General features: G+C 40.1%; 1 protein-coding gene across 1 annotated transcript in view; it reads right to left on the reverse strand.

Moving 5' to 3' along the window:
* Positions 1–456: 456 nt before the first annotated feature.
* CCDC141 (coiled-coil domain containing 141) overlaps positions 457–23,786 on the reverse strand; it is a gene marked incomplete at both ends in the record, with an annotated part of 195,486 nt that continues 172,156 nt past the window's right edge. Inside the window, 5 exons of the mRNA XM_079709970.1 lie at positions 457–724; positions 2,872–3,725; positions 12,546–12,659; positions 18,426–18,535; positions 21,470–21,653. Coding sequence (XP_079566096.1) covers positions 457–724; positions 2,872–3,725; positions 12,546–12,659; positions 18,426–18,535; positions 21,470–21,653 — 1,530 coding nt within the window. The remainder of the gene's footprint in view (positions 725–2,871; positions 3,726–12,545; positions 12,660–18,425; positions 18,536–21,469; positions 21,654–23,786) is intronic.

Below are 23,786 nucleotides of genomic sequence, written 5' to 3' on the forward strand. Positions count from 1 at the left end.
CAAAATTACAATTTTAGTTCAACATTTCTACTCTTATTCTACAAAGAGGTGTTTATGCATACAATTAAAAATAGATTATCAAACAATTAGATTTGAAATAAAACACATCTGCATGCTGATGTAAGACTTGATCTGCATGTTTTTAAATTAGGAGGGAATAAACATAGTATAATTTGACTGTGTTATACTGAACACGCCTCTTTTGAGAATACAAAAATGTATCCTTATTCACTGCTAATGATTTACTGAGCTCCTCAAATACATTAAAGCACTAAAGAAAATTTGATTATTTCACTGAGCAGTGGTATTCCAAAAAAGCAATATGGCCAAAATGGAGGTACACTTGGTGGGGGATACTTGGTTGGGGATGCTTGGTGGGAGATGCAGGAAAATAAACAGCAGTATTGTTGTCCTTTAGGCTCATAAGAATGACGCCCATTGGTGCCAACCCCGCAGTTACTGTGTGAGTAACCAGTACATTAGGGACACACTAACATAGATGACACTCAGCAGGATCCAGTTTATTCTTGTGATGGGCGGCCTGCGGTTACCTGTCACGTGGAGGATGACACTGGAAGAGAGAATGCCACTAGAGTTTTGGGCCCGAGCCACATAGAGGCCCGCATCTGCCTCGCATACCTTCGGAATGAACACCGAATGTCTTGTCTCCTTGTGTAAAACCTGCAAGTGCCCATCTGCAGACAATTTCTGGCCCTTCTTGTACCTGAAGCAGAGAGTCAGTTTTTAAAGTCAGGATCACTGTTTACTCACATCATTTCCAAGTTCTAATAAGCACTACAATTCGGCCCATGACTACTGCAATATTCTCTAGCATTAGCAGGAACTCTGCAGCAACCACAAATTCCAGTGGGGCTGTTTATCCTTCAAGCAGAGGTTGTCACCTGGTAGCCATAGATGTGCTTGATGGGCTCAGACTGTGTTTTTTAAAAACTGAATGTTCGGACATTTACCAATTAGAATATTGCATACGAAAATTCAGATATCCAACTCCTCTTAAAAAAAACTGGGCCATCTGGTCACATTGGGCCACCATTTGCTCATGGCAACAATTACCCCAAATGGGAAATGGCACCTTCTATTTGACCTGTGTCATTCTTTCAGCCACTATGAAACAGCAGCTTGTGACTCCTTGAAATCTATGGGAGAAAGATTCATCTTCCCCATCAGACTCATCCCACAAGATCCACAGGAGAATACCAATGCGCCGCTTTAGAGGAAGGTACTTACATAGCACTTCCTGGCGAGATGAGTTCATTTAATTTTTGTGAATTAATTTCATTAGAAGAAAATAATTTCTAATTATAAAAGGCATTTATTCAATTGGATTATTACTGTTAATGACACATTTCTAAGTGTTTCCTACGAATATGAGCACTTAGCTGCATCATTATACAAAGCAAATAATTTGTTTATTTTGTATACTCTAGATTCTTGTTTATTTATTTATCCCCATGTTCTTCCACACAAGAAGTGGTGACAAACCTGAACCATTTTCTATTCCCATTGCCTAAGTGATAATTTTGCATTTTTCTGAGTGTCCTAAGAATGATTCCCTGATAGTTTGCCAGTTGTTAACTGAGCAAAATTGTTGTAAATTCGAGGGCAAGATATTTTTTCACAGTACTGCAGCAGTTCTTCAACAGTAAATACTAATCAAGTCATTTTTTGTGTGGACCAAAACAAGAAACACTTCAGACAACATTTTTCTTTGGAGTGAACAAATATTTAATAATGAATTAAATGATGATATTAAATAATAAATTTACTGATATTTAAATTCCTAAATACAAAATTCCTGATCTGTAAAAAACATGCAATTGTAAAAACAACAAAATAAGATAAAAAGCATAAATGGCTGCACTGTAACCCAAGTGCAATTTCTTTTAATAATCTGAGAAACGAACATTTTCTCATAAACTCTTTAGAGAGCTGATCCACACTTCAAGTACCATCAACAGGCACACACAATAATTGAAAGAGTTAATGTTTACTGAAATAGTATGATAAATAAATGCTATTTTACTTAGTTTATAAGTATAAACTCATGCTCATGTATTTGTAACTTTGTCCTCAAATAAATATACTTAAGGTTGAAAAATTTCTCAACGTTTAAAAGTAACTCACATGTTAAGAAACTTAGAACTGCTTTTATGATAATGGTGATATAAAACCTGTGTTCTGCCGTTTACTTTTATTAAAACAAATTGGCTAAAAATGGTGATGTGTCTAGAGTAAAACCACATTGTTCACAGCTCAGTTATTACATCACCTTTCAAAAATGGCTTTATTACCTGTCACTATAAGCAACTGTGAAAGAAATATTTTTATTCCATCTTTCACACTGAAGAAATGCATAAGAAGAAATCTTAGTGAGATAAACAAATATTACAAAAGTGGCATGTGTGACTCTGTTGGAAGAGGGAAAAGATGGAATTGGTAAATGACAGAAAAGGGAAAAACCCAAATGCTTATGTTTTTAAATTGAATACCAGATGTTAAACCAAGTAAATGTCATGCTTATGTAGGAATAAACAATAGGAAAGAAGTTCATGCACAACCTTTAGAAATGTGGAATGTTAGACTGAAACCAAAAAATAGCACAACTAAATTGCAGTGCTTTTGGAGTTGGTTAAATCATTATTTTATATGGTTACCTTTTCTTTAAGGGTATCAGCCATGCGGCTACAAAAATGAGAGTTGGGGGTTCGATGTGAGATTGAATCATGCAGCGTTGCAGTGACCTAGAATATTAATCAGCTACCCCTAAACCTTTAAGTTAGTGCACACAGAATGATTTGCTCAGTGATTCAATTTGTTTCTGTTTATGACTTGTCGTTATAGGCTACCCACCATGTCAGTGTAGGCTCTGGAAATCCTGTTACTTCAACTTCCAAAGTCACTGGAGAACCTTCCATGACAGTTACATTAGACAAGAGCCTGGAGAAATTAGGGGCCTGGCCAGCTAGGCTGACCACGCTGTTCTTTGCTGAGGTAACTTTAATCTCTTCTCTGGGAACCATTTGCCCCTGACAGGCCTGGCTGGGGCCTGGCTGAAACCCGAGGCCCGAGCATGCATCCTGGGAAGCATGCAGCCTATTTCGGGTTTTAGTGACGTTATTATCAGCATGCGTTTTCTCTGGTGTTTCTAGCAAACTTCCCTGAGCCTGGGGGTGCTGTTGCAAAGCTCGCGCATGCACTTCACTGCACACGCTCTCTGGAGGTTTAACACTGATTCTGTGGAAGTCAGTACTCTCTTCCAGAAATCCTCGGGATGTTAATGGGGGCTCAGCTTGGAACTGGGGGGAAGGCTTCTCAAAATGACTCGAAAATGTTTCTCTCTTATCATTGTAAGTATCAGCAAAAGCAGCAGGTGGTGGAAGGCCAGATTCCGGGGCCTCTCCTGGACCGCTGGCCCCTGTCTGCATCCCGTGGCCGCTTAGGTGCCGGCGGAGGGATGGGAGGGCACGCGCCTCCAGCTCCATGTCAGACGGAGCGAGGAGGGAATTGGGGCTTCCCGGGAGCGGAGGCAGGGAGACGTCATCGGGCGAGACACACTCATATTCTTCTCCTGAAAGCACATCCACAGGCAGGAGCAGGCCTTGGACAGCACCCTCGGGGCCGGGGAACAGCTGCTTCACTTCCCGTGGAAGCTGACCCTCTCCTGCTCTATTGACCGCCAAGTCGTCCGCTGGCTTGGCCCGCTCCTTCAAAATGGAAAAGTCAAAGCTTCCAGTTAGTGGTTGAGTTTTCTTTTTCCAGATCTCAAAGTCAACCTCAGAGAGACAACTTGAGAAGACCTGCAGTGAGTGACAGCTGGGGTCCTGGCTCTGGCCTTACAGAACTTGAAACTGTTTGTCTGCTGAAGCTCAGCACAGCCCTGTCCCATGACTAAGGAATCGGTGTAAACCGACCTCCAGCCTCTGAGTGAGAGGTGACAGACCTTGCGACACAGAAGAGAGAAAGCCCTGGTTCTCATCTCTCATGATGCCGTCTCGACTGGATCCATGTCTTTCCAATCATGATCTGAGGAGTCTTCCTCTGCCAGCAAATTCTGGTTTGGTTTATTTATCTGTCTACACTTCACAGGATTCGTGGTTCCCAAATATCAGATGTTCCTTTTTAGGTGATCCTCAGAGCCTCCTAGAATAACCCTCCTTTTTTCTCAGGAAAGCCAATTCTTTTTTTTTTTTTTTAATTATTGTGGTAAAATATACACAACCTAAAATTTACCGTTTTAACCATTTTTTAAGTGTACAGTTCAGTGGCATTAAGGACATTCACGGTGTCGTGCAACCAACACCACTGTCCATCTCTAAGATATTTTCATCTTTCCAAACTGAAACTCTGTGCCCATTAAAGACTAACTTCCCCTTCTCCCATCCCCAGTCGCTTCTATTTTCTGTCTCTATGAATTTGACAACTGTAGGTATCTCATATAGAGAAAGCCAATTTTAATGACTGGTTTTATTTTCTAAAAGCCCCTTAGTTTTATTCTTACAATGAAAAATATCTGTTGAGCACCTATTATATCCTAGGTACTGTGCTAGGCATTGCAGAGATAAATGGTGAGTAAAAGTAAATATAATCCTTCCCTCTTGGAGATGACAGCATAGCAGGGAGGTAGATATTAAGGGAACAATTCCATGTTGTGGACTTTTGCAGGAGAACACACCAACATACAGTAGAGGAACACTTGCCACTTGTCTTTCTGTCCCATGTGGAGCATAGGTCATTCTACGAGACAGGGAAAAACAGTGATCCATCTCACACTGTTCTAGTATTTCTCTCCACTCACTGACGTCCATCTCCGGCTTGAGAAGAGGTTCAAATAACCCTTCTGGCATAGACTCAAAAGAATATTGAAGCTGAAAGGGATCTCATTGATCCCAACCTACTTGTTTTATATCTACTTCATTCTTTGCCTTTCCTCAGCATTTTGGGCACATTTTTACTTAATTAACAATTACTGGGTTTTGTCCTGTGGCTACTATTTGCACATGAGAAAGTTATGTCTTGCCTTGACTTTGAGTTCTTCATTTTAGCCCATAGTTCTGTTCTGGACATATACTTTACAAGTGAGTTTTGAGAAACAAATGTGTTTTCAGGTTGAAGATTAGAAGCAAACCAAAACAATGTTCCTTCTACTATCCCACAGATATGACTTACCCTCAGACAAAGCATAATCCCAGCTGACAGAAAGTGGTTTCCTTTAGCCATTTAGAAGAAGTTTAAACCCTGGGTCTAAAGCCAGAAGTTCTTAAAAGTTTTTTTCATTAAAAAAATTACTAATGGGATAAAATATTTGAAAATCATGTGATTAACAAGGGCTCATACAACTCAACAACAACAACAACAAAAATCTCCCAATCGAAAAATGGGCAGAAGACCTTAACAGACATTTCTCCAAAGAAGACATACAGATGGCCAATAGGCACATGAAAAGATGCTCAACATTGCTAATTATTAGAGAAATGCAAATCAAAACTACAATGAGGTATCACCTCACACCAGTCAGAATGGCCATCATTAAAAAGTATACAAGTAATAAATGCTGGAGAAGGTGTGGAGAAAAAGGGAACCTTCCTACACTGTCGGTAGGAATGTAAGTTGGTGTAGCCACTACGGAGAACAGTATGGAGGTTCGTCAGAAAACTAAAAATAGAATTACCATATCATCCAACAATCCCACTCCTGGGCATATATCCAGACAAAACTCTAATTCAAAAAGGTGAATGCACCCCTATGTTCATTGCAGCACTATTTACAATAGCCAAGACACGGAAACAACCTAAATGTCCAGCGACAGATGAATGGATAAATAAGATGTGGTATATATATATATACAATGGAATACTACTCAGCCATAAAAAAGAATGAAATAAGGGCTTCCCTGGTGGCTCAGTGGTTAAGAATCCGCCTGCCAATGCAGGGGACACGGGTTCGAGCCCTGGTCCGGGAAGATCCCACATGCCGTGGAGCAACTAAGCCTGTGTGCCACAACTACTGAAGCCCACATGCCTAGAGCCCACGTGCCACAACGAGAAGCCTGCACACCTCAACGAAGAATGGCCTCCACTTGCTGCAACTAGAGAAAGCCTGCACAGAGCAATGAAGACCCAACACAGCCAAAAAAAAAAAAAAAAAAAAAAAGAACGAAATAATGCCATTTGCAACAACATGGATGGACCTAGAGGTTATCGTACTAAGTGAAGTAAGTCAGAAGGAGAAGGACAAATACCACATGATATCACATGATATCACTTATATGTGGAATGTAAAATATGGCACAAATGAACTTATCTGTGAAATGGAAACAGACTCACAGATATAGAGAGCAGACTTATGGTTGCCAAGGGGGAGGGAGCTGGGGGGAGGGATGGAATGGGAGGTTGGGGTTAGCAGACGTAAGCTATTATATACAGAATGGATAAACAACAAGGTCCTACTGTATAGCACAGGAAACTATATTCAATATCCTATGATAAACCAGAATGGAGAAGAAGCTAAAAAAAAAGAATGTATATATATATATATAACTGAATCACTTTGCTGTATAGCAGAAATTAACACAACATTGTAAATCAAGTATACTTCAATAAAAAAATTACTAAATAAACACATATTCCATAGGGAATGCCCCTCCTTCTTTTGGTTTTCCTACCACAGCTTAGTGCCTCTCCTTCCATCTCTCTCTGAATGTAGAATGTTTATTTTCCTTTTCTCAGGGACTTTGATCCTACAACCTCCTGTTCAGACTAAGGATCTCCTCTATGCCATTCTGACAGCCTCTGTTTGAACACTTTTTCTGAATGGGTGCTTTCTTTGAAAAGAAGTTTATGCTTTATTTGTGTTAAGAATAACTTCCTGTACTTATCACAGATCTGCCTTCTCCCAGTATCCACCAATACATCAGAATTGGCCACTTGGAATGACATAGAAGATGTCCGACTGCTCTCCTTTTAACAGCCCTTTGACTATTTAGAGAATTGGTCCTGCAAGCTCCAGGTCTTATTCTGCCTTAATTCCTGGAACTTTCTTCATTCTGGTCACCTTCGGAGGTCCCACTTTAATGAGCTACAAACTCCTTCATGGGAGGGCAGGGACATTTGTTGATCTGAGGGTCATGCAGGGGCAGGCAACTCCTCAACGACTTCTATGGGTAACATAGGCCCCTCTGGAAAAGAATAATGTTTAAAAACTGAAATTTTGCAACAGGCTTAGGAGAAATTTGGATAAAAGTCTGGGCTAGTCTCCCTACTCCTCACTCGCTCCTGGGGAGGAAGTGACGTACCTAACTGTGGGTTTGGAAGAAGAGACTGAGCCTGCTCAGCTCTGTCTCTTTGAGTCCCTCTCTTTTGGACGTGCCTTCCATCAAGTGGGTGCATCCACACTGGCTCTAATGCATGAAAAACCTCTGTAAGGGAAGCCTGTGCTGTCCAGCTGTGCACCCAAGGGGCTGGGTAGACAAGTCTGTCTCAACCAGAGATGAAATTTTGGGAAACCCACTAGGAAAGTCCAAGCCCTGTCCTCCAGTCCAGCTTTTACTGGTTACTGATTCCGGACTCCTGTGTCTCACTTTCAAATGGTGCTAAACTCAAGAAGGTAATTCAAGGATATTACTTTTTTTCACTCCCTATAATTCCTGAAGTAGAAAAATACTTTCCACCAAAAATACACTACCAGATAACTTCCACTGACAATAAGAGAGAGTTTTCTCAAATCTTTTTCTAGAAACATTTCAACTTATGTTTATTCCCAGGATTTACTTACTTTTCAAGTGGAAAGTAATCAGTGGAATCATCTCTTTGATCTATATGATATGTTTTTATGAAAGTGACTTTATTAGTTCTTTGTTTTTATAAGAATCACATGGGACTATTGATTCACAATGTTTTTAATCAACTAAAATGTCCTATTTCCTCTGTCTATTAATACCACTGATAAAAGTGTTGAACACTGCAGAGTTTAGGACAAAGCAAACTGTCTCCCCAGGGCAAGGCAAACTGTCTTCCAGGTTGACACTGATGAACTATTTAACACGCTTGGGCACAATTATAACCTGACCAAACGCCCATTCAATTCACATTTCTCCACTTACCTTAAGAGATATATCGTGAGTGTGTTTATCAAATGACTTCCTGAAATCACAATAAATTTTGTCTATGGCACCAACCTAGAGTTTTCTATTAAATCATCATCTCAGAAAGCAAAATAAGGTGAATTTAACACAAGTTTTTCTGAGTAAATCCATGTTGGCTTTTGACACTTCTGTCTTTATTCTCAACTGCAAATAAGTGTTCAGTTTTTAAGTCACTATGGAATTTTACAAAAATCACTTTTAGAACTCACTGAACTATAGTTTCCTGGATATACTAGTTTTCCTTTATGAAAATGGTTTCCAAACATTCACATATACCAACTATCTTTTGTATTCCTCCACCATAAAGCCATTGTTTGCTATTAGGAGAAAAAGAGTGTGTTTGTGTGTGTTTGTGTTTCCAGAAAGGGGCAGATAAATCTGTGTATCTCAGCACAGACAGGGAATGTTTGCATCAATCTGATGAGTTCTGGCAAAGTGTCTGGGAAACTGATTTAACTCACCAAAACATAGATCATTCTCAATTCCTTTCTCGTATAGCCTTGGCTGCTCTTTGTCTTTGTTGATTCCTTTTTCTTTTCCCACCTTCTAAAAACATGGATGATGTGTAATCTTGTCTTTAAGTTCTCTAATCTTCTCTATATACTTTTCCACTCAAAGGTCTCACCCTCTGAGATCTAATGATCATTAACTTTTAATTAATATTATATCTAATGATCATTAACTTTTAATTAATCCTAAATCTATAGCCTTAGATCATATCTCTGTCAGGATTTCTGAACTTTCATTTCCACTGATGGACATAATCACTTGACTCTACAATCATTGCCCTGTAGGCAAACAAAGTGAGCATCTGGAAGAGAAAATATAATGATACTCTACAGCCATTGAACTAAGTGTGTAGCACCAGTTCTCCAAGTCCCTAGGGTGGGGAGCCATGTTTGTGGTAAATTTAAGGGAATTCCACAAGACTTTATCTTCTAAAATATCTCCACAATAGGTAAGCTTATCTTGGTTTATGATTTAATGAAGGTAAGTGGGAAGTGGATAAAGAAAGATATGGAACATAGGGCTTGGTCTATGAAAGGCTTTTCTGGGGAAGGCTCTTGGAAGGGGATTTGGGCAGTCAAGGGGTGACTTGGTACCTTTAAGCACTTGGGGAAGACAAGGTAAGAGAGAAGAGAACAGAAGGGTGGTGAAGAACCTTTTGCCCTTCCCATTTTTCCAAAGCAAATGTCTCAGGAACATCTTACTCCGCCTACCAGGTGATCAGGATTACTGGAAGAGGGCCCAGGGACTGTCCTCATCCACTTTTTTTTTTTTTTTTTTTTTTTTTTTTTGCGGTACGCGGGCCTCTCACTGTTGTGGCCTCTCCCGTTGCGGAGCACAGGCTCTGGACGCACAGGCTCAGCAGCCATGGCTCACGGGCCCAGCCGCTCCACGGCATGTGGGATCTTCCCAGACCGGGGCACGAACCCGTGTCCCCTGCATCAGCAGGCGGACTCTCAACCACTGCGCCACCAGGGAAGCCCTCTCACCCACTTTGATAAGAGCACTCCACTGAATTGTTTGCTATGAAAGCACTTCCATGCTACTTTATTAATCACTGTGTAATAGATGAATGGAAAGAGGGAAACAATTTGGCATGGGAATCTACAGTATCATTACAAAACAGCTTATTTATATGCAGCAGTTTCTTGGAGCTCCCTTTTGGTCTTGTGAAAAAAGTTACATGGCTGAAATTCAGGAGAATTGGGCTGCCTGCCCAGTTCTGACACTACTTCCTGTGAATTCTGGAGGGCAAAATATTTAATCTCTTTGGGCCTTAGTTTCCTCAACTGTAAAATGAGATTTGATCAGATGATTGTTAAATCCCTTCTAGCACTAGAATTCTGTAACTCTAAATGCTGGTATCATAAGCCTTACATAGTTCTGTGATTTTAGGCAAGGCTTTTAATACTCTGTGCCTCTGTTTAACCTTAGGGGTTTTTAGATATTCCTGTGGATTCAGCTTCAGTGCTCACCTTAGGGAATAAAACACCATCACCAATCTGTTAGCAGTGCAATGGGCACTGCATTTACTGAATTGCCTAATTCTACCAACTGTAGTTTTTGGGTCAGAAAAATGAGAAGCACTTTACTATCTCCAGGAAAAAATCCTGTGATGAACATTTTCTTGTAATAGTTTGGTGGAATTGTTCTTTCTGACTCAAATAATTTTCTGAGGAAGAACAATACCATTTAAGGGTATTAAAATTGAATGCAGTGATTCCCACATAAGCTTTTCACTTGGTGCTTCTTGTTACCTGCCCACATGGTGTTTCATGAACTTGTTACAGCTGACCTATAATATAAATGATAGAGACAATAAGAGGGTAAATGTGGTTGAGCTGTTTAAAAGTGAAGATTACTGCTGCCCTTTCATTTTGCCAATTGCACTAGAACATATACATGAAATGAGGTCAATGAGAGATCTTAGTGTAATTATGGATTTTCACTTTTATCCTAAATATCTGATGATCTATCATGTCTTTTAATTTACATTAAAGTAAAAGTGATTTCTCAATGAAAGAAAATCTTGCTTTTTTATTTAAAGGAATCTGTTTCTTTAATTTTTTTCTAAGAAAAGTAAATAAAAACAAGAAAGCCATTTTTACTAAGTATAAATGAGTGTGTTTGCTTTGGCAGCAATAACTTTTGTTTCTAATCTTACTAAATGTGTGTGGTTGACGATGCAGAAAAGTGTGCAGAATTTAAAAAAATAAATAATATGTTGTTGGATTTAGTGTCTCTTATAACTTAGTTAAGAAAATGTGATGCATTTAATGTTATTCTTTATTATTTCGACTGGTTAGTCTCAGTCAAGGTTGATTTTGCTCCCCAGGGGCCATTTGATAGTTTCTATAGACATTTTTGGTTGTCACAACTGGGTGGAGAGCAGGTACTGCTGTCATGTAGTCCATAGAGGCCAGGAGTGCTGCTAAACATCCTACAATGCACAGGACAGCACCCACAACAAAGGATTCTTTGGGCCAAAATGTCAGTAGTACTGAGGTTGAGTAATCCTGGTTTAGACAATCAGAGTAACCAAAGATCATTTGATATAAGACTAAAGTCCAACAAGATGATCAAGGTGTGGCAGCTTTCCTTTGTCTCAGAGAGGAATCAGGGTTTAAATGCTACAAGCCCATCCCACGAAAAAAGTCAGCTTGCTTAATTAATGGTACTTGCTGCACTAGACCTTGACATAGATTTAACCTGCAGAAAAGGACATATAAAGAAGCTCTTAAGTACTGTATTTAGTTTAAGGAAAGGTAGTCTTTCTCCATGAGATGACTGCAACAAGTGGGGAGAATTTTTTTAAACTCTCATGTCACAAAAAGTATATTCTATTTTATTTGGGAGCGGTTGAGAAAAATGTCAACTCTGCTTGCTCTTTCAGTTCCTTGGGAGAGACACAAACATTGGGAGCAAACTTGGCAAAGCATGAAGTCAAGAGCTAATTATAGTCCAGCAGCTATGAATAGATAGTGAGCAACTTATACCAAAAATCCATCATGATGTGATTTAAATAATGCTTTTGAAATGCATATGCATTTTGTGAAAATTTGCAGTTCTTGCTACATGGTTAATTTATCTGTAATGCATAGGCTTTAAAATAATTTAACATTTCTCTAAATACTTTAGTATTTATATTTCAGTTGCATTCTATGTTTTAGTACATATGAAATATCATCTTAGAGGTAGATTCTATGGGAACAAGATACAATCTATCAATAATTTCATGTATTAAGGTTTTCCAGGGGGTAGTGTAAAACAAAAAAGTCATAACTTGGTGGTATGATAAAGAGGGAGAAGTAGGGGGGCTTCCCTGGTGGCGCAGTGGTTGAGAGTCCACCTGCCGATGCAGGGGACATGGGTTCGTGCCCCGGTCCGGGAAGATCCCACATGCCACGGAGTGGCTGGGCCTGTGAGCCATGGTTGCTGAGCCTGCGCGTCCGGAGCCTGTGCTCCGCAACGGGAGAGGCCACAACAGTGAGAGGCCCGCGTACAGCAAAAAAAAAAAAAAAAAAAAAAAAAAAAGAGGGAGAAGTCAAATTTGAAGTTGGGATTGAAAGGCAGCTAAAGATGGGAGAAACAAAAATAGTTTGGGGACATGGTATGGTGTTTGAATGGCTGTCCCAATGCCACTGTGAAATGCTATGGCTCCAGTATGCAGTGGGAGGGACTCCGAGGGAAAGAGCACAGGTGAGAGACAAAGGACTAAGTAAGGGGTAGAAAAGAAGGGAAGAGGACACTCACATTTCATTTACACTGGAAGATTCAGATCGATAACAAGACTTTAATTCATTTTTTTTTCAATGCACAATGACTCTAACCTCAAAACAAAAGCAATGAATATCTGAGGGTACATAGTTTTCTTTACCTTATTCCTTCCTTCATTGAATATTGTCTGCTTATTTCTCCCTGGTTCTTTTAGTAGGTCAATGCAATCAACGTGGAAGCCTTCCAAATTCAGATTCATCTTTAAAACGTTTCCCTGATGTACAAAGTGAAGGTTAGTGAGAGCCTGGGCCAGGAAAGTTGGGGGAACAGTGCCACACAATAACCACTTGGAAGAAAACATAGACCTCTTGCAATCTTTCAGTAAATGTATTCCTCAAGAGACTGGTGTACTCCCACAATGTGATTTATAAAATTATCTCAAGCTCACAGTTCCCTTCCTACCTCACTCCTTTGATAAAGTTGATTGCCAGTAAAAATAGGTTGTTCAAAGGCCCAGCCGGAAAAAAGTCATTGTTATAATAGGATGCATCTACAGGAGCATTCTCTAGAGAGAAAAATCATTGTGCGTGGCAGTTTAAACCATCGCAAAAATCTAGGGGAGTAGCCATGAGGTGGAAATGACTGAAGATTCTGATGGAGAACAAAGTAGGAAATTCAGAGTATTTAGACAAGCAAAATGTTTGGGACACTCATGAAAAGAGGAAGGTAATATAATTGAGTATTGTAAAGAAAAAAACAGTTGAGAACAAACGATGCTTTGTGGGTGGTGATATTTTGCTCCCACAGTTCATGGGGCTCCGTTTTAGTCATGGAAGTAGAGGGTGTCTGCTAACTGCTGAGGAGCCAGTGTAAGAGCTTTGAAGACTTTGTGAAGGTGAAAGGAGCCACAGGTACACCAAGTGACAGGACCACCAGTTTAGGATGAGGTTATAGGGCAATAGAAGATACTCTATACCACCTGGAATACAGGCATTAGATGGGCCTTAAAGAAACAGGCATGCTTCTCAAAGTGTACATGTTATACCAACTTGGAAGATTTGGGGAGACATTTACTGGGGAGATTCAGCTTTTACCCCCAACTCTAAAAATTAAGCTGGTTTGTATTACTGGATAAATTACTCTGCTTTAGTACACACTTGATACCTAATTCCAAAGTGGAATGTAAATTGGTACAACCACTATGGAGAACAGTACAGAGGTTCCTTAAAAAACTAAAATTAGAACTACCATATGATCTAACAATCCCACTCCTGGGCATATATCCAGAGAAAACTATAATTCAAAAAGATACATGCACCCCAAATGTTCATTGCAGCACTATTTACAATAGCCAAGACATGGAAGCAACCTAAATGTCCATCGATGAATGAACAGATAAAGAAGATGTGGTACATATATACAATGGAATATTACTCAGCCACAAAAAAGAATGAAATAACGCCATTTGCACCAACATGGATGGACCTAGAGATTATCACACTAAGAGAAGTAAGCCAGACAGAGAAAGACAAATATCATATGACATTACTTATATGTGGAATCTTAAAATGAACTTATTTATAAAATAGAAAGAGGCTCACCGGCAAGGAAAACAAACGTATGGTTACCAAAGGGGAAAGGGGGGGTGGGGGGAGGGATAAATTCGGAAGTTGGGGTTAACATATACACACTACGATATATAAAGTAGATAACCAACAAGGACTGCTGTATAGCACAGGGAACTCTACTCAATATTTTGTAACAACATATAAGGGAAAAGAATCTGAAAAGGAATACACACACACACACATTCAGTTATATATATATAACTGAATCACTGTGTTGTACACCTGAAACTAACATGATATTGTAAATCAACTAAACTTCAATAAATAAAATAAAATAAACCAAATTGGCAGTTGTGGAAGGAGTACTAGATTTTGAATTATAACTAAGTTCATATTGCAGACCCACCACTACTAGTGTGGGTCCCCAAGCAAAGCGCTTTTACCCTCTCTGAACTTCACTCTAAAACAAAGAAAACAACATCTACCTTATTACCATCACAAGGTTATTTGGAAATCACTGAGGTAATATTTATGAAAATCCTTTGTAAATCTCAAAATGCTAAACAAATAGAAAGGATCATTATCACTGTCTCAGCCTTGACAGGGATTTCTGGGTCTGCTTTTTAATAAGCTCCTGCAAAAGACAGCCAACGAATCAACCTTAAAAACATAAAAACCATACATGTATGCTCTCATAGAAACATCTGTAAAGTGTTAGCAAGCATCATTTGACAGGCTTTTGTTTAGGCTGTAACTTGTAAGGGCAATTTTTTTTGTTTTGTTTTGTTTTTTAATTAAAAAAATATTTTTAACATCTTTATTGGAGTATAATTGCTTTACAATGGTGTGTTAGTTTCTGCTTTATAACAAAGTGAATCAGCTATACATATACATATATCCCCATATCTCTGATGCCCATTTCTCTTGCCAAAGAGGCCATTCCTCATTTTTATGTCCACCCAAACCAAACTCTTTTGGGTTATTGAATGATTTTTTTTTCTGTACCAATCCTTTCAACATTTACTACAAATGCCAAAACCCTTTCAGGAGAACCTGTTTTAGGCAAAGCATAGTGTTAAATATTGTGTGGGATGCTAAACTGAACAGGGTTTCCTCAGGTATAATCAAGGAGAGAGGCTGGGATGATCATGGTAGTTATATGTGGTGATTATGGTAGGAAGGAACACAGGGGCTACAGCACAGTGATCCCCAAGCTTTTTGGTACCAGAGACCGGTTTCGTGGAAGACAATTTTTCCACGGACTAGGGGGTGGGGGATAGTTTTGGGATGATTCAAGCGCATTACATTTATTGTGCACTTTATTTCTATTTATCATTACATTGTAATATTTAATGAAATAATTATACAACTCACCATAATGCAGAATCAGTGGGAGCCCTGAGCTTGTTTTCACTTGCCACTCACTGATAGGGTTTTGATATGAGTCTGCAAGCAGTTGATTTATTATGGTCTCTGCGCGGTCAGACCTCTCTGCTAATGATAATCTGTACTTGCAGCCGCTCCCCAGCGCTAGCATCACTGCCTCAGCTCCACCTCAGATCATCAGGCATTAGATTCTCATAAGGAGAGAGCAACCTAGATCCCTCGCATGTGCAGTTCACAGTAGGATTTGCGCTCCTATGAGAATCTCATGCCACTGATCTGACAGGAGGCGGAGCTCAGGCGGTAATGCGAGCGACGGGAAGTGGCTGTAACTACAGATGAAGCTTCGCTCGCTCGCCGGCACTCGCTCCTGCTGTGCGGCCCAGTTCCCCTGCTATAGCAGATCAGAGAGGAAGTGACACAGCTAAGGAAGGAATTGTGGAGGAGGCAGTATTTGGGTCTGGATTTGAGAGATGAACAATTTAGGTCAGAGAGATAGAAGGTCATGCACATGAAGTACAGTGGCCCGCCCTTACCCATGGAGAATATGTTCCAAGGCCCCCAGTGGATGCCCGAAACCACAGATAGTACCAAATGTTATATATATGTACTATGTCTTTTTCCTACACATACATACTTATGATAAGGTTTAATCTATACATTAGGTTGAGTAAGAGATTAATTAAAATAACTAATAATAAAATAGGATAAGTATAGCAATATACTGTAATAAAAGTTACATGAATATCGTCTCTCATCATTTAAAACTTATGAATTGTTTATTTTTGGAATTTTTCATCTAATATTTTCAGACTGAGGTTGTCTTCAGGTAATTGAAACTGAGGAAAGCAAAACTGTAGATAAGTGGGAATGATGGTAAAAGTTTAGAAGCAGGAGACCTGGGAATATGGGGTAGGAGACCAGTGAGATAGGAACCTACAATGGATGTAGAAGCACAGCGGTTTGGAAAGACAATCGGCCCCAGAACATTGGAAGGCCTTGAGTCCGAACTTTATCTGGTAAACAAGGAAGAGTTTGTAGTGAAGTGTTTTGAATGTAAAAATGACACTAGCAGGGTCCTCTAGCAGGAGTGAATAATTAGGAGGCTCCTGACTAGCACAAAAGAGAATCTAAGTGATAGGTTGGGAATGAGAAAGAGAGGGTGCAATGCTGACTCCAGGGGTGTAGAAGGAAGGGGGAAAGTGGAAGGGGGCAGAGGGAGTAGAAACAGCTTTCAGTAAGAATAGCCATGAAGGTGAAAAACTGGAAAGGGCTATCATTTTAAGAGATTCGATTTTGTTTAGTGGAGCTCACTTGGAGATGTACAGCATACATGGGAGGGATGCTGTATCGATGACAGCAAAGAGTCAGAGGAAGCAGCCATTTTCAGGCTGCGTATCAGAAATCAGAAGAAACACATCCTCAGGGGGTGGGGCGAAGGTGGGGAGGAAACGATTAATGCTGAAAAAGATAATACAAAATATATGGTGCATTCATACATTACTGGTGGCACTATAATTGTAAAACATCTATGGAAAGCAAAGAATTTTTGCGTAGGTAATAATACAAAAGAAAGAAAAAAGCTTCATGTACAAAGATGTTCACTACAGTGTTATTGAAAATGGTAAAAAAATAGAAAAATCTGGATTCTCAACCAAAGGAAAAAGATAATTTGATTGGGTGCCCACTGAATTAAAAGCTTAGCAAACCATTTAGGGACTTCCCTCGTGGTGCAGTGGTTGGGAGTCTGCCTGCCAATGCAGGGAACACAGGTTCGAGCCCTGGTCCTGGAGGATCCCACGTGCTGCGGAGTAACTGGGCCCGTGTGTCACAACTACTGAGTCTGTGCTCTAGAGCCCACGAGCCACAACTACTGAGCCCATGCAACTGGAGCCCATGCTCCGCAGCAAGAGAAGCCACTGCAATGAGAAGCCTGCGCACCAAAATGAAGAGTAGCCCCTGCTCGCCGCAACTAGAGAAAGCCCGCGCGCAGCAACGAAGACCCAGCACAGCTATAAATAGATAAATAAATAAATAAATAAATAAATAAGCTTAGCAAACCATTTTGAATGGAATGTCACTCAAATTTATGACATGGAAATTCATACAGAAAAAACAGTTGCTGAAAATAAATATAATTCTGCTCCAAGCTGCAAGAGCACCATTATGTCTCAATACCAACAGTAATCACAACAATAATCACAGGTGTCTTCACATTCAATCCTCAGGGCTATCCTGTGATTAGCTTCCTCTATTTCCTCCATTTTATAGATCAGGAAACCAAGACTCAGGGCCATTAAGGAATTTACCCCAATTCATTCACAAATCCAGTAATTTGGAGAGTTGGTATTCCTAGGGGGCTGTGTTTTATTCTAGAGCCTGTGCTCTTGATTACCTTGCCATTCTCTCTATCCTAAACAACTGGTTCTTTCAGCCAGTTCTGAAAACAGCACTAATGAAACCAGTTTTGACACAACATAGACAAAAACAATATATATATACATATATATGTATATATATACACACACATATATATATACATACATTTCTCTCTTTTAACCGGATTTTACCTAGACATAGTCATAAACATATTTCCTCTTTATTTTTTTTACCATCAATTTATTTATTCCATGAAAGATGCCAATGATTAGTTTAATATTTCCATGAAGTTAAATGTTCAATGACTATAGTACCTGAAGACTAGTTTTATTTTCTCCAGGGCCACAATTTGGAGGAGAAAAAATAACTTAGGTTCATTATTTATGAGTGAAAACGTAAAACTACTTAATATAGACTTTGATTTTAATGGCACACATTTATCCTTTAGGATATGATCCATGAAAATATAAACAAGACACCTTAATTGTTTAGTCCTTATTCTCAGCAATATTCTTCTCCGCAGTGATGGAAAAGAAACAGAATTAATTATCAGAAACAACCATATAATTATGTTAGAAAGCTGTGAAACAAATGTGCACATTATGTCCCTTGAGAATTTCCATTAGAACATCTTTGTACCAGAAGACACTTGGTAAACACATTTTTATTTATATCACTTAAAAATACATATTATGGTAAGAAGAAATTACCTTTTTTTCTTCAAGCTCTGTGAGAGAGCTACATAATTCAGTAACAGATTCAAGAACCTCTTTGTGTTTGGCCACTATTTTCTCAGCATATTTCTTCCCTTCTTCAAAACCTGGGGAGGAGAAGGGTTAAATTTATTTTTAAAGGTCAAATCCTTAGCAGAAAAAAAAATCCCAGGCATTAATTGATCTCCCCAGTGTCCAGCATAAGGGCTGGTAAATAGTAAGTGCTTACTAAATACTTGCTGAACAGATAAATAAATAAAGGCATTACTGGAAAAACCAAGTATTCTAGAAAAATGGTTATATTTGCTGTGCCATGTCCCTCTTATATAACCTAAATAATGTTTCTATATTAATATTCTTAAAGCTCCATTCTAACCAGTTTTCTCCTTTTCAGAACATTCAGTGGTTCTTCACTACCTAGAAAAGTATACATTCAAGGCCCTCCATAATATGGTTTTAACCTGCCTCTCTCAAAGGTATGTCACCCTAATTCTCTCACATATTTAACCTCTGGCCAAACTGAACCAGCAACTTTTCTCTCAAAACCCCCATAGCCACTGACTATTCTTTTCTGTACTGGGAATATCCTCACCATAACCCCATCTCTGCTTGACAAATCCTACCCACTCTCCAAGGTCTACCTGAAATGCCAACGTCTTTGTAAAAATGTTCTTAATCTTTCCCAACTGGATTTTACCTCTTCCTATTGGGATAATGATGCAAATATCTATCACGTAGTGAGTGCTTATTATTTGCCTGTGGCTAGGCACTTTATATGCATTAGCTAACATAACCCTTCTCTGGTAGGTTCTACTGCATTTTCCAAATGAGGAATGCAAGGCTCAACAGAGCCTTTTCAGGTGACCCAGACAATAATTGGAGGAGAAGGGATTTAAACTTGGACTACTGGACTCCACAGTTCAGACTAAACTAGTATTATACATTGTTATGGGCTGAATTTTGTCCCTCTCAAAATTAATATGTTGAAGACTCAACCCCCAGTATCTCAGAATATAACCATATTTGGAGATGAGGTCTTCAAAGAGTGATAAAGTTAAAAAGAGGCCATTAGGGTGGGGTCCCAATCCAATATGACTGGTGTCCTTATAAGAAGGAGAGACACCAGCAAACCAGGGGTGCTTGTGCACAGAGGGATGTCCATATGAAGAGGCAGCAAGAGAAGAGAAGCCTCAGTAGAAACCAACTCTGTGAGCACCTTAATCTTGGACCTCTAGCCTCCAGAACTGTGAGGAAATAAATTTTTGTTGTTTAAGCCACCCAGTCTGTGGTATTTTGTTATGGCAGCCCTAGAAAACGAATACACACATTTTATACCTTTCTCACTGCACTTACCATATTGTGATTTCTAGGTATAGACTGTGGATTCTTGAATGATGGAACTAGGTCTTATATGTCTTTATATCAATTACAGCTCTGAGTACATAATGGGTACTCAAATTTTTTTTGAGATAAATTTATTTGCATTAAAATTCTGGGTTCAATAATGCTATAAGAATTGATATACTATTTCTAAATTATCTTACCTGATGCAAATTCTAAAAAATGCATAACTTCCATACTGAACAGATGAAGACTCGTGCCATTCATTTATTCATTCAGTGATTCATTTATTCAGCGATTCATTTATTCAGCAAATATTTGTTAAGCACTTAGTATATACCATAATACAGTGAACTCCCTTTTCTCAAGGAGCTTACACTCTAGTAAGGAGAGCCAGACAACAGACAAATAACCATACAATATGTCAGTTGGTGACAAGGGCCTGGAATACAAACAAAGCAGGATGTGGGATCTTGCATGATGGGAGGGTAATGTAACTTTTATGGTGTCATGTGAGTATTTCCTGTGTGCCGAAGTTGAGTGGCACTGAAACATAGTGATTAAATATACTTCCCTTACCCTCAAGGAGCTTATGGTCAATTGAGAAGACAGACAAACGAAAAGGCAATTACGCTACAGTGTGAAAAATACAATAACAGAGGAAAACATAAACCATCTTATAGGAGCAGAGTGCCTCCAGAAGTTTTTAGTACACTTATATGGTAACTATAGTAGGAATGGAACATCACATTAGTTTTCTTTAATTTTTCAATCTATATTTTATTGTTTTTATGTTTCTACCCTTTTCTCTGTAAAGTCATTAATAATTCATTCTCAGTAATTTAATGTTAGGGAGTGCAGTATATATTGTTCCACAAAATTTTTATGTCTATCCATGGATAGTGCTTCATGTAATAAGAGAAAATATCCACCTGACAGCAGCTGTGGACAGCCAAATGAAGCACCTGTTGCTACCTTCCTTTGGGGCTAGATTTGCCCTGTCACTAGGGATTACTCTTGGCCTTATAGTTAACAATGTCAGGGAATTCATGAAACATATTCCTTTGCACCCTCAAGTACTGTCAACCCCCAGGGGCCTTTTAAATGGGGGCCTCCCTCAGATAGAAAGACTTCTCAGACTGACAAAGTCATAGATAAGAGGAAAGCACAACCAGTGAGATGGTCATTTGAGTTCTCCCATTTATTCCACAAGTGAGAGGAAGACAAGGGAAAATCTTCCAGCTCTTTCTCATATCCACAAACCATAACCTTCATAGAAATGAGAGGGCTGTAGACATCAGTCTTAGCTTTCTACCTACTTTAAGTATAATATTATAGGAGTTTTGTATGTTTTTTGAGGAATCACCCTAGTGGAAATTAGATTTTTTTTGTCTACATAAGCTGAGTATCGTTTTGGTTTTATTACCCTGAAGATGAACAACAAGAATGGGGGAGAAAGCAGAATTTAGAAGGAGGGTTTACAAATGGTCATTAAAAATCCACAGGCTTCATCTCCTACAGCCAGGAGTTCCTTCCTCTATTCACTACTGTTCACTTTTGCTCTTATCTTTAAACTTTTCCTTGAATAGGTTGGCATAGTAAGGACCCTGAGGGCTTGCCATGCTCTGCTTTCTGCTGGATTAGGTTCACTAGAGATGTGTTCAATAGTGAATCAGTGGGTATCTTAAAAGAAACCTCACCATATAAGTGCTGAGCCAGGTCACTGATTTCCTGAATCCTTTCTTCTTGCTGAGGCACTGAGGGTGTGATAAACTTTTTGAACTGCTGAAGGAGAATCTCCACAGCTTCCTTGGTCTTGCACTCTGTGGAATATTTTCTAACTCTTACAACTGTGGCACTTGCATCTTCATACCAAAAGTGACACTAAATTAAAATGGGACAAAGCATAGATTAAAGAGACACCATCCTTCCAAAGTTCTTCATTTTGACTGCTGAAATATCAAATTTCAATTTCCTCAAACTTTATATTCACATTAGTGTGAACTCTTTAAGTCCTAAGAAGGAAAACATCACAACATGATCATATACTTTTGCACTTGGAAATTAGAGTCAGGTAAGAAAGTAGAAGTATGGAAATCACTCTGATTTTCCTGCCTTCTTAGGAAAGAAGCATAATTCCTAAGAGGAATGTTGCAGACTTACAAGAACAGGAAGCCTAAAAAAGCATATGGGAGGAGCTTCAAGATGGCGGAAGAGTAAGACGTGGAGATCACCTTCCTTCCTCCCCACAAATACATCAGAAATTCATCTACATGTGGAACAACTCCTACAGAACACCTACTGAAAGCTGGCAGAAGACCTCAGACCTCCCAAAAGGCAAGAAACTCCCCACGTACCTGGGTAGGGCAAAAGAAAAAAGAATAAACAGAGACAAAAGAATAGGGATGGGACCTGCACTAGTGGGAGGGAGCCGTGAAGGAGGAAAGGTTTCCACACACTAGGAGCCCCTTCACTGGTGGAGACGGGGGGTGGGCGGGGAAGCTTTGGAGCAATGGAGGAGAGCACAGCAACAGGGGTGCGGAGGGCAATGTGGAGAGATTCCCGCACAGAGGATCGGTGCCGACCAGCACTCACCAGCCGGGGCGGGCGGGGCTGGGAGCTGAGGCTCGGGCTTCGGTCGGAGCGCAGGGAGAGGACTGGGGTTGGCGGCGTGAACACAGCCTGTAGGGGGTTAGTGCACCACGGCTAGCCGGGAGGGAGTCCACGAAAAAGTCTAGAACTGCCGAAGAGACAAAAGACTTTTTCTTCCCTCTTTGTTTCCTGGTGCGCGAGGAGAGGGGATTAAGAGCGCTGCTTAAAGGAGCTCTAGAGACGGGCGTGAGCCGCGGCTTAAAGCGCGGACCCCACAGACAGGCGTGGGATGCTGGGGCTGCTGCTGCCGCCACCAAGAAGCCTGTGTGCAAGCACACGTCACTATCCCCACCTCCCCTCCTGGAAGCCTGTACAGCCCGCCACTGCCAGGGTCCCGAGATACAGGGACAACTTCCCCGGGAGAACGCATGACGCGCCTCAGGCTGGTGTAATGTCACGCTGGCCTCTGCCGCCGCAGGCTTGCCCTGCATCGTGCCCCTCCCTCCCCGCGGCCTGAGTGAGCCAGAGCCCCCGAATCAGCGGCTGCTTTAACCCCGTCCTGTCTGAGAGAAGGACAGACACCCTCCCGCTACCTACACGCAGAGGCGGGGCCAAATCCAAAGCTGAGCCCCGGGAGCTGTGCGAACAAAGAAGAGAAAGGGAAATCTCTCCCAGCAGTCTCATAAGCAGTGGATTAAATCTCCACAATCAACTTGATGTACCCTGCATCTGTGGAATACCCGAATAGACAACTAATCATCCCAAAGTGAGGAGGTGGACTTTGGAAGCAACGATATATATATTTTTTTCCCTTTTTCTCTTTTTGTGGGTGTGTATGTGTATGCTTCTGTGTGTGATTTTGTCTGTATAGCTTTGCTTTTACCATTTTTCCTAGGGTTCTGTCTGTCCGTTTTTTATTTTTAATTTTTTTAGTATAGTTTTTAACACGTTATCAATGGTGGATTTTTTTCTTGGTTTGGTTGCTCTCTTCTTTCTTTCTTTCTTTCTTTTTTTTATTAGTTAAAACAATTTTTTAATAATTATTTTTTATTTTAACAACTTTTTAATTTTATTTTATCTTTTTCTTTTGTTCTTTCTTTTTTTTCCTCCCTTTTATTCTGAGCTGTGTGGATGACAGGCTCTTGGTGCTCCAGCCAGGCATCAGGGCTGTGCCTCTGAGGTGGGAGAGCCAAGTTCAGGACACTGGTCCACTGGTCAGGACCTCCCAGCTCCACGTAATATCAAACAGCGAAAATCTCCCAGAGATCTCCATCTCAATGCCAATACCCAGCTCCACTCAACGACCAGCAAGCTCCAGAACAGGATACCCTATACCAAACAACTAGCAAGACAGGAACACAACCCCACCCATTAGCAGAGAGGTAGCCTAAAATCATAATAAGGCCACAGGCACCCCAAAACACA

This window comes from Hyperoodon ampullatus, assembly GCF_949752795.1.
Source record: "Hyperoodon ampullatus genome assembly, chromosome: 8".
Lineage (NCBI taxonomy): Eukaryota > Metazoa > Chordata > Mammalia > Artiodactyla > Ziphiidae > Hyperoodon > Hyperoodon ampullatus.